The 12,465-nt window shown below is 36.7% G+C and overlaps 1 protein-coding gene across 1 annotated transcript in view; it reads left to right on the top strand.

Moving 5' to 3' along the window:
* Positions 1-12,465, top strand: part of MAN1A1 (mannosidase alpha class 1A member 1) — a 157,751-nt gene that overhangs the window by 62,582 nt on the left and 82,704 nt on the right. Inside the window, exon 4 of the mRNA XM_069851778.1 lies at positions 2,264-2,344. Within this exon, the coding sequence (XP_069707879.1) occupies positions 2,264-2,344 (81 nt within the window). The remainder of the gene's footprint in view (positions 1-2,263; positions 2,345-12,465) is intronic.

The following is a 12,465-nucleotide window of genomic DNA, read 5'->3' as shown; positions in this document are numbered from 1 at the left end:
TTTAAAGTCTTCTTTTTGTCTGTAACTGAATTCCAGAAGCAGATGTCAGTGCATACACACTGAGCTTATCTTAAAGGGCCTTCCCTTGAAAGCTAGCAGTAGTTTGTGAGTTAAGTGGCCATATTAAATCCATAAAGGCAAAATGTAAGATTCTGGAGGCAAAATAGCTGGCTCATACATCACTCAATTAGAGCAATTCAAAATCGGCCAGTTATTTAATTCAATCCTTACAGGAAACATAAGTGTCTGGTATATCTGATTAACTCATTTCCCTGTTTAATACCTGCCTTGTTACAGCTTCAACCTTTCCCACATCAAAGAAAAGTTCTTGGCATGTGCTGAGGCCTATGACTGAAATGGAAAGAACCTGAACTTCTGAAGAAGGTTCTTAAGTGAAATACTACTTACAGGAGTTTCAGCTAGCTCAAGGGAAGAGAAGCTGCCTCTAGCACTCCTTTAATCATGCTTGCTTTAGTCAGATCAGATCAACCTTTCTTAAGTCATATCAGTTCTCTACAAGTTGTTCTATTCATTGGATTTAGTTAAGGTAAACTTCTTTAATTATTGTATAGTTCTTACATAGGTAGCCTGCTTAGCAAGTGAACAGCTGTAGTGTCTAGTTAGTTTAGATTTCTGAAGGATTTAAATGCTTTTATATCCTTCTCCCCAGGTTAACTGTATACCATGGTATAATATCTAGTGTGATTTCTGTGAATTTCTTTTAAAGTCGAACACCTGCCTCTAATTAACTTCATTCTCTTTCTTGCTGGATTCAGTGAGACAATGATGGAACACACAAAAGTAGAAATAGCTGATTAATTTTGGAAACAGAAATTAAGCTTTTTTTTTTTTTTCCTTTTTTCCTTTGTACTTTCTTTCAGAAAGAATAAGAGTAGATCAGTATTGGGAGGGCAGTGAATGAGAAGAAACTGCAGTTTTCATACATCTAAAATAAACTAGGGAAAATGTAATGTTCTGAATAGTGCAGCAAGGTAACTTTTTCAGTTTGCAGTCTTAATATGTAATGCCAGGTGTGAGTTTTCAATAGGCAGATGTGTGTGATGGCTTTACTTTGACTGCCCCTTTGAATTGTGCTCACGCGTATCAAAAAACTACAGGCATGCACATATATAAAATAAGAGCAGTTCTGGGAATTAAATTCTATCCTAAATTTTTAGAGGGGAAGTGCAGATCAGATTTCAGAGGAGAAATCTAAATGCCTGAGGGAGGGTGAGTGGATAATGATTGTAGCAAGTCTGTAACTTTACAACTGATGAAACACTGGACAACTTTCTGCAATGTGTCTAGATACCTTTGCTTAATCAGAGTGCCTCGCAAACTGGAAAGTGTGAAGTAGTATTTCTAATGAGTAACCTAGTCCTGTTTTCTTCTGCTAAGACAGTTTACTAGAATTCAAAATCCATAGAAAAAAGATAGCAACTTCTTCCTTCCTGTATAAACTGACATCTGGACATTTAAACTGGAAAACTAAAAAACTAGCTGCGTGAGAAATGTGTGATGGGGTAAAATTGTAACTGTCTTGGTAAAGAACAAGAGAAAATAGTGATCATGAGACTCAGATTCTTCATTTAGGTTTGAATTTTAAAAAGCAAAGAAGAATGTGCTTTGAGTTCTGAAATAGATAATGGCTGTATCTATACTGCTCAGTACAACAAACCTAGTCTCTATCATTGGTAAAGACCAGGACAGCTTGGGAAGGGCTATCCCTGTAATAGTAAGAGAGCATCTGTTTCCTAGTGAGTGTATACCAAAATTACACTTTTATCATGTAAATTACTCATTCTAATGTTACCTAACTTTTTTACAGTAACCTGCATTTTTACTTGAGCTATAAAAATTCTTGTTATGACATTCTAATCAAGCCCAGGTGTCTGGGAAATGATGCTGTGAAGTGAGATAGTGCAGGACTTAATATCTGAAAGCACATCTTGTGAGCGAGCACAAAATCTGCAGGGAAATACATAGATATGTAGATTTATAGAATGCCCTATGTCCAAGTGGAAAAAAAGAAGTTAGAAAGGATTTGGGTAACAGAGAGGCTATTTTGTTAGCGTGAGGAAGAGAGGGAAATACTTTAAAATGCTCTACCTTCACTTATGCTGGCTTTCCCTATACCTTCTGGTTTTTACCATTTACAGCTGTTGTACCTTAATACCTGTGTGTATATAAAAAACCCAAAACCAAACAATCTAAACCATACTGAAAAGTATCAGGGAATAAAACTATCTGTTTGTTCCAACAGAACACTGAAATTTCGGTATTTGAAGTGAACATCCGTTTTGTTGGTGGACTACTTTCAGCCTATTATCTTTCAGGAGAAGAGGTAAGACTGTACCACATGGTTTATCTGATATATTGTCGTCTAGATAAGTAGTAAGCTTTTAGTTTAATAGTTTTATTTATCAGAATTAAACTTGTTTAGAACTTTGAAAATTACTTGTACATCAGTGACCTGTCAAATGGGTTTTCTTGCTTCTACTACTGTTGCTTTGTGTAAGTCTTAAAGTTTTAAATTATTATTTTTTTTCCCTGAGTTGCAACTGTACCCAGTACATTCTTACTGGGCTTAGTGTTGTAATGTGTATCATGGAATTCCTTTGCAATGGTAGTGGTAGATTTGGTGCATCAGGTTACCTACATGACAAATTGTTTTGGAGAATATTCTGTAACTCCTATAAACTACACTTCTGTTGGGCTTTCGGCAGCTGACGATTAAATGAAGACATCTTACGAACAAAAGGATAACTGGTAAACCTATGCATGTGCATGTCTTTAAAGCATTAATATCCCATTAATCTCTATTTTCTGTCATGATTTCTGGAGAGAATGAAGAAGCAATTTCATCTGAGAGCTTTGACTAATGCAATTATTCCTGTAATATATTTAGAGAAGGCTAGATGAAGTCCACAGGTACTGCAGTATTTTGAATTTTCAGCTTGTCACTTGAAAAGTTTTTAATCTTACTAGTTTAAATTCTTGTTACTATCTCTGGATTACAGTAGTATTTTATTATAGGATTAATTTTAACCATAAGTTGAATTTATCACTGGATTTCTTTAAATCCAAAGCAATTCCTCGTAGAAATTTTAGAAAACCCAAAAGTTGTGTCATTTTCTTTCATATGTAAATTTCCCCCAAACTGAGTAAAGTTCCATTTTGAACCTGTCACTTTACATTAACTGAAACTGTGGTGTGCATGGGGTTTTCTGTTCAAATTTATTATGTTAAATCTATCTTAGCAGGTACTTACTATTGGGTCATGTACCTCACAAAGTAGTTATAAGGAGGCAATGTTCCTCTGAAATTTTTACATCTGCAGTAGACTTATCTATTTATTTCCTGTGGTCTTGTTTGGAGTGTAGGGGTAGGTGGTACTGAAGAAACATTAGTGTTCCAAAGTATTCAGTTTTTCATATTTTAACTGTCTTAAAATTTTTCTGGGGAACAGAATGTGCTTAGACCCATTGCAAATTCACACTTATTAGTAATGAGAATGGTTGAGAGTTGCTTAGTAGCTGGCTTCTTCATCTTTACACTAAATATTGTTTTACTTAATATTTCATCTCTGACTGTAGAAGGAAATTGCTTGTCCTCCTACAGTAACTGAGCAACCAGAAATAAGCATATCTAAGGACATCTAGAGTTGAAGGCTCTTCATTCTGTGATTAAATAGCTGTATCTTTCAGTGCAGATCTACTTCTCTCAAACAGGAGCGAACCTTTCCAGAATAACTTATTGCTACATTATAATTAACTGGTTCTGACAGAAGCAGAGAATGCTTCTTGGCAGACAAGGAGCTGGTAGAGGACTGTACGTGAGCTTTTACATTAAGTGGCAGTTGCCTGCCAAGAAATGCCTGAACCATTTGTCATCAGTGCTGTTGATTTCATATATATGTTGATGGTTTGTATCTTGTGTCTGTTACTGTGCAGTCACACTTTCAGTCAGTGCATATACCACTAGTTTCTCCTGAATAACACCTAGTCATTCCTTCTTAACCCTTCCTTCACCTTTAGAAAGGCAGTTTTGCCACCACCTCTTGGACTAGATTGATAGCAACATTGGTGTTTGTAACACTCTTTTGTACAAACAAAATAAGGAAATCTTTAAAACAAAGTTAAGTGTTTTGCTCAGTAGATAATTAAGTGAAGCTCTTTGCAGTGAAATATTGGTGATACCTGGATGCCAGTGTCCATTGAAAAACAGACGGACTCATTAATGAAAAGAAAATAATCTCCTAAACACAAAGATATCTTGTATGATTAAGGAGGATCCTGAGCTCCTGTGGGCTGGGAAGGACACTGTCCATGCTTGCCACTGGTTGTCCTACTCTTTGGTAGACATCTGCTGTCCGAGATAGAGAGGTGTTCTAATCTCACAGTTGGCCTAGTGACTTCACTGAGTGCATTTCAGGATGCAGTGCCTATATCAGATTTGGGGAAACTTTCCTATTTGTCTCCTAAATCCAAGACAGGATGAAGGAGTAGCCAGCTGCTGGTATGGGAGGAGTGGGGTGCAGCCACTCTGAGGACAGAGCAGCCGTGCAGCAGTGTGATGTTTTCCATATTGGCGTGGGTCTGTCCTTCACTGGTGCTGCTAACAGGTATGGAAAGAACTGAGATCCCCAGAGGCTGGCTGCCACCATAAAAAATATGCCTTTAATCAACCTTTAGTCCGTTTTGTTAGTGGACGTTCCTAAGGAGATGGAACAACCTGCATGCAGGCTGTTTTGAGAGTTAAACTTCCTCAGTTAAAAGCTCACTTTACTCTTTATCAGATTAATTAGTTTAAGATCTTATATTTGCTGTACACACATATCAATATCCTAATCAAAGAAAGCTATGTTTCGGTAAAAAGAGTGACAGAAATAATTATTGTTTGTACATCTGAATTAAATTTCCATGGTTAATGATCTAAAGCTGCAACATATTGTATGTCCCATAATCATTTGTAAGTCTAACTAACCGTGATTGAAAAATATCCTATCATACTGAGTAGTTCCTAAAACCTCCAGCTCACATAATTGTTCATTTAGTTAAAGGCACCAATATGAATAATTCCAAAAATTAACACATTGAATACTTTGCCTTTTGATAACTGTGTTGTGCTTACTTGCAAATAGAACTGAGATGCATTATTTTAAACTTCCTAGAATTTCTGCCTTACTAGAATTAATATGCAATGCCTAAAGGTGCTAGAACAGTGTCATACACTTTAAGTCACTTTTATTTTTAAATTTTATGACTCCTATTTAAACTCAAGCTAGAAAGAATTCCAGTCAAATATAAAACTTCATTTGCAAAACAGATACAAGTACCAGAAAATTGGATTTCAAGGTAAGTAACTTTTTAAGGACTGCTCCTTTTTCCCTTTGAAGTCACTCCTAGTAATATTACATGTGAATGCTTCCCTGGGATTTTTCCATGAGTCAGTGGCTGAAGGGGATTATTAAAAACAAACCTGGCACCTTTAAAGCAGTACTAATACTGATTTGTTTGTTTATTTGTATGAAAGCATCTAGGGGAGTCTGTAATATGGTAAATTTAAACCATAAGAGCAGGACAGATTTATTTGCAAACTTGCTTGATTGTTTTGTTTAAATTAAACCTGAATTTATTGGTAGATGCGATTCCTCTACTAGGCAACTTGGTATGTGACATTTTTTGGTTTTGTACTGGAAAATAAGAAGTCTAGTAAGGGAGAGATTTGTTTTACAGATGCTTTGTGGTACTTACTAGTCTGCTGTAAAATCCTGGTATACCAGGGATTAAGAGTGTTGTATGCAACACAATCCCCTGTTTTGCAGACCCAATCTTTTTTTTCCTCTTACTTAAAACATATTTTCAAATGTAGTCATTCATATAAGGAGTTAATTTTTCAAGTTTTGGAGGAGGACAGCTCTGTGTCCTCTAGCAGCAGCTAAGACCTGTCTTGGAATTCATGGAAATAACAAACATTGTTTCTGAGCACTGTAATATTCAATATTGGGAATATCTGTCACACTGGCGCTGAAGTTAAAATAAATAAATGGTGCTGCTTGTAGAGAATACACAAGCCTAAAGACAGATCTGACTAGTTCTTCTGGTTTACTGATAGCTGGTTCTTACAGGTACTGCTGAAGCTGTGTGATAAGGGGACTGTTTTACTTGAAGGCTGGTTCCACAGTGGGTGAATATGTTATATAGGCAGAAATAGAAGGAGCTTTTAATAGTTGCTGTTTGTATGAGTAGCAAAAAAGTAAATCCAAAAAAGCTCTGAAATAAATAAGGAGGGTGTGAGTTTCAGATCCAGCTGGTAAGTTCCCAGTTTCCTTTGAAGCTTTTCCTTTTTTTGAATGGAGTAGGGTTCCCCCGCTGCCCCACAGTTAAAATATTTTGGATTCAGCAACTGTTCTTCCTATGTAATATAACCTTCACTTTTCTAGGACTAAAGATCGTTGTCTTCACTGGAGAAAGACAAAATAAAGTTGATAATGATGTTCATATTACCATTTCTTTCTATTAGATGAAGCAGAAATGTGACAGTATTGTATGGTTTTGGGGTTTTTTTCACTCTGGCTGTATAGCCTATTATAAGAAACAAATTCATCCTGATCAGGACGAAGGAATTTAAAAAAGAAAAACCACAACAAACTGTTCTTCATGATGATAAATGTTGGACTTCTGAGTTTCATCTGTTAGTCTCTACCAACTGTTAATTAGAAGTAAAAAAAAGAAAAAAGGGAAAAAAAGTGATGACATATCACTTAATTAGTTAATATCTGCATTTAGAATAGGAGTTACAACGCCACTACTCAACGTCATTTGATGATCTTGATCTCTTGTTTGACTTCAGACCTAATTGTTGCCTACTTGAAACAACCATCCATCAGTGATGGTAGTGCTGTCCTATTAATGAGGAGCAGACATGAAATAATGATGCAGATGCTGTTGATCTAGAGCTGACTTTGCCAGTCTGACCACAAAACATTTCTGACTCTGTATAGTGCTGGGATATTTTCCAGAATTTAGCTGTAGCTATTTTTATCTGTCTCTCCCTCTCTTATAGGTCTCCCTTCATAAAGAATATTTAAATTCTGTAAATTTAAAAATGTATATAATTCATCATTTGCAATCTTGAACAGTAGGAGGATTAAGTTTGTCACCTATGCTAAGGTTTTGTCCTATTTCTGCAAATCAGGAATGTAAGTTCCAGTATAAATGCCTTGGGGATCTTATCTCAGCAGTGTGAGAATTGACCTCATGTTTTATCTCCACTTCCTTTCACTTAACTTGACACTAATTAGCAAGAGGACTTTTCTTTTTATGTCTTGGAAGCTTGATTTCTAATGCTGTTTCAAATTCCAGGCATACTGTATCAGCTTGATCACTTCTGTCTGAATGCCGCTTAACCCCTCCTTAAGCATGTTCACGATCTAGCAGTAGAATTCCCTGAATGGTAGAAACTAGAAGACTGTAATTGCCTGTAGTTTTCTGCAGCCCTGTTTTCAGACTTGGGTCCTGTTCACCACCTACTATCCATCTGCTGCCACTTCAAGCGATACATCAGTACTTCAGTGGTGTCATGTTTTAGTTCCTTTAGAGCTTTGAAATTATGTTCATGATTTGGTTCATTTTTATCAATTTATGATTTTTTTTTTTTAACTTCTATATTTCATAGAACTCTGGAAACATTCAGCTAGGAAGGGACCTCAAGAGGTCATCTAGTCCAGCCTCAATATTGGAATGGTGCATTAGGCCTGTCCTTTTAAGAATCTCCTTGCATGGGAACCTTCCTAGCCTCTTCAGGACTTAACAGTGGGGCAAGTTTAGCTTTTCTGCAGTTGCATAAACTATGTTCTTTTACATAGACATCTCTTAATTGTACCTCCTAGCTCTCTAGTAGGCCTCATGTTTGTCTTATTTTTAACGTGTTCTTCAAAAGTTACTTTTAGCCTGACTTAGTAGTTTTTCCTTTGACTTGCCAGGGATTACCAGTTTCTGTATTCCTTAATCAAACTTAATATACTTCTGCTTTTAATTACCTTCTTTACAGTCACACCAAAAAGGTAGAAGTCATCTGAGCCTGTTGATTGGAGAATCTTGTGACTCTGAACCTCATCTTTCTCCAGTCACCTTCAAGCATTTTACCTACTTGGCTCTTCCTTTCTAAGTTCATTTCAGCTAGTCATCTTGCTTATCTTTCAAACTCAAATGTTATCAAAGCAAAGTTTTGTTTAGAACAGCGTGTTGAATTGGAACTTGTGGCCCCTGATAGACAGTAGTATGTCAAACTAAGTCAAGAGCTACTTTTTCCTCTTACAGACCCTTGAGTTTCTGCAAGAAGCTGTCATTACAGTGTATAAAAAACGTGGTTTATACCTCCTCTGATACAGCACTTAACAGCCTACTCAGAGACAGAGAAGGACTTGAAATCTCTGTTTCCCACAGTCAGTCTGTAATTTCCGTTAGTATTTCAGTCTCTTCATCACCTTTAATAAGATCTAATGCTGTTCTCTTTCTATGCTAGCTCCATCAAAATGTACTTACAGAATCCCTGTGGGTTCACATTCTGGAGATAACCTTGACTACTAAGATTTTCTTTGACGTAGACTGCTCTGCTGCTGTTCCAAGCAGACTGCCCTTCAGTCTGCTATTTCTGTCTTTTAAGTTCCTGCAGTGCAATTATACTGTCGCTGTTGATGAAACCCATCTCTTGTTAAGTAGGTTCACTATGCTGCAAAAGTTTCCTCGTTCCTTGTACTTCTGTCCACTTTATCCCCATGCTGTTTGCTTAGCTACTCTGTGCAACTCTGCCTCTCAAGCTGAGCCTGCACATTATGATGAGAAAAGCTTCAAAGAATGGTAACAGAGGTGCTGATTCCCAATCTTTCACTTAATTCAAATTTCACTCCTTGTTTTTTCTTCTTTCTTCTTTGCTTTGTCGTTACTGATACTGTGTATACCTATGACAACTAGGAACTCTTACTCAGCTCTGAGTATCTGAATGTGGACCCTCTGCTGCCTTTACACCAGAGACACAATCAGTTGCCATCACCAACAATTTTTGTGCCTCATAATAAAGACCTTCAGGCTACTCTACTAATGTAAAGTGAAAGTAGTGGCAACTTACATTAATTCAGTGAATTGCTATCTGCTGGAGTTCAGTAGTGGGTATGTTTCTCTTTCAGATGTCTATCATCAGCATCAATATCCACAGCAGGGCGACAGAGCAGTTACCGTGATAGCCTGCTGTCGCTGCTATACTTAAGCCTACTAATCTGCTATGAAACCAGGAGCCAGAGTCCTGGTTTTGCTCTGAGAAACATGAGTTTAGAACTTTGACCTGTACATAACCACATTATTCACTTTTAGTGTTTTCCTTTTTGTGGTTTGCTTGGAGAGCTTTTTCAAAACAACAAAAAAAAATTGGTCTGTTCAGTGGCAGCCTTGTTTGACGTGTTTTTGCATTCATGCGTTGACTAGAAATACCTGAACAGAAATGCTTTATTGCTCATTACATTAAATGAAACTCCCTCCTTACCTCCTGACTACTGTAGTCTGATGCTAAAGCTGGTAAACTAGTAGAAAGGAGAGTGGATAATAGTGAGAGCTGTGTAATATCTGTTTGTGATTGTAACAGCTGGTATATTTGACATGAACTCCTGAGCTGTATTATTAAGTAGAATTCAGGCAGATGAGAGGGAGCTGGTTGGTTTGTTCTGAGGATTTGGCACTCAACCAGCTCCTGCTGTTTCACTCGATTGTGGTTCTACACAATACTTGAAGACGGCATGTCTGCTAGAAATACTAGTGTAGGTGCTTTCCTTTTGAGCAGCAGCATTACATAAAACCAAAAGAAGAATTCTTTGCATTTGAGTTAATATACTATACAGAAGAAATTGTATGCTATTAGCAGTCTGTCTAGAGTCAACATATGTCTACAAAGAAGTTTGGTTTCCAAAACATTTTTCACTTTCATTTGTCTTGGTATTCAGTTCTGTCATTTTGCAGCACCAAATGCAGTTGCAATAATAAAGCAGAGTGAAAGGAGAGTAAAAACATAAAACATATTGCCCAAAAAGTTGGTGGGGCTTTCTTCTTCTGCAGATTTAATAATGTACAGCATATGGTTAAGTACAGGGTTCTATGGAGCTGTTTGTAAGCAGTGTTGAGGTTATTGCAAATATACTGTCCATATCTAAAGAATAATCCTTATGTATAATTTCACACATGAGAATGACTTTTTTCTGCACATGAAGGCAACATTAAAATATCTCACTCAATGATGACAGTGGGAATAGATCGGCATTAAATTACCTTCTTTTAATTCTAGGCAGTATAAAATATTTGGGAAAATATATTCTCTCCATGACTGTATGATAAAAGTTCAGTTAGGTGATAAGAAATAAATGTTATCAAATCATGGTACTGAATTATTTCCTCCAAAAGTGCAGGTGAAAATAGCAGGTACCTGCATTTTACTCTATGCATGGAGTAACTCGTCATTTCTTCATCTAAATTTTTTACAGTGCATGTCTAGTTTGTATAAAATTCCATTTTGAACTTCTTCTCCATAGGCTTAGTCTGATCCAGAGATTATTTTTCATTAAGCTGGGAGTTAAGTAGATGATAATGTCCTCACCTTACAAGCTTAGAGAAGATAAAAGCATAAACTATCCAGTAGAAGATTCCTTTGTTTTTCATTCTGTTGGCAAGTACTTAGCCATTCCATCAGAGTCCAAAATCTGACTTTAGCAAAGAATGCCTCTACTCTTGTATCTTCTTGCAAATATTTAAATTACTTCTGTTAAAGAATATGTAAGCATTAATTAATTTTAAGTGATGCAAAGTGAATAGAAACCTATGATGAAGTTGGGAAAATTCCTCATCCAATTTGCTGTTCGAAGGATCAGATTAGTGATACAAAATGCCAATTTATGCCACATGCAAGTCCTGCTGCTTCAGGCTAACTGAAAATCATTGAGAAAATTGAATGCCTGAAGTCAGAAGCAGATATCATTACTGTTCTTGCATTCCCTTCATGCTTCCAGCAAAAGGTACAGATAATGGCATCCTTGCTGGAGAAGAAGCAGATATCCTTTTAGTCTCCTTTGAATTTAGCAATACATCTTGCTCAGCAGATCAAATCTGAAACAGATACAAACTAGGTTTATTGGCTTTAAGTTAGCATGAACTCCTGGGATCTATTTATAGAGAGTGCTAATTGGCCTGTGTATTCTTTGGCAGGATCTATTGTTTATGCTTTTCAAACAACAGAAATCTGGAATATTTGAATGGAAAGATAAGGAGGGAGCTTTTTACTAGGTCTTATCCACATGCTTGCTGTTTGCAATTTGTTTGTAAAAATGCAACAGTTGAATAATGTTGATTAATGTTGTGGTTGATAAATGAGTGCAGTTCCTGTCTCTTGTGTGCCAAAAGCTTGCCTCGGCCATCTGCAGACTGTGTTTTGCACCCATTGTGCAAAGGATTGAGAAGGAATTTGGAAAACATCTTCGCAAGAAAATTCCTGTGCACCTTCCAGCACAAGTGCCAGGGAGAATTTGGGGTTTGGGCATGTGATTGCCCCTAAAGGGAGCTGTTGTTAAGCATTAGAAAGACAAATCATTGTTTTCCTCAATGAATATAAGGGCTCGTTTTGCTTGAGGCTGAGTGCACAGGAACCGGCAAACTGCAAACTTTTCTTAAGCCAAAGGGTGAGAAAAGGTTGAACAAAATCACTTCCATGAAGATTTGAAAAGTGCAGAGTAGTGGTACGTAGTGCTAGTGTTTCATATAAATCTTACTTGCTTTCCTCAAGGAAAAATAGTTTAGATTGTATTTAAGCCACAGATTCAGTTTCTTAGCTCACTGTTTACATTGCAAGTCTTTTGTCAACAGGTATTATATTCTGAAGAACTTGGATTTTGATATTCTTCTCTCAACAACTTTGATTGCTTATGTTAACCCATCTGACCTTGATAACGCCTTCAAATACTAGCTAATTAAGATGGTACATTATGAGGAGACTCATCATTCAGCTACATGAAGTCTCAAAAGCTTATTTTAACATCCAAAAAACTCCAGTCTCGTGTAAACTGAAAAAACTCTAAAGCAAACGACTAAGATTATTCCAACAGTGTTAAGTAAAGTCAACCATCAGTTAACAGAAAGTAATCTTCCTTCTGGCATCAAGGGCCAGTTATGTTGTTTCTTATATTGCATTGAACTACCAAAAAAAGGCTCTGTAACTAGTTAATCTGAAAAACTAGATGCGTCTGGTTTGTTTCTTCTTCAGCCTTTAGGCAGACATCTGCTTTTGCAGGCTAAGTAAAATAACCATACTAGTTGTTTCTGGAAGCTGGTTCAGTCCAGTTAGTGCTTTTAAAGTTGTGTTTTCCCTTGGGGTGCAAGTTGTCCTTAATTTTTGTAGGCATGCCTAGATGATTTTATAGTCCAGTAG

Source organism: Phaenicophaeus curvirostris, chromosome 2, assembly GCF_032191515.1.
Source record: "Phaenicophaeus curvirostris isolate KB17595 chromosome 2, BPBGC_Pcur_1.0, whole genome shotgun sequence".
In the NCBI taxonomy this organism is placed as follows: domain Eukaryota; kingdom Metazoa; phylum Chordata; class Aves; order Cuculiformes; family Cuculidae; genus Phaenicophaeus; species Phaenicophaeus curvirostris.
Note: the sequence above shows the minus strand (reverse complement) of the source record. Positions and strands in the feature narration are given on the sequence as shown.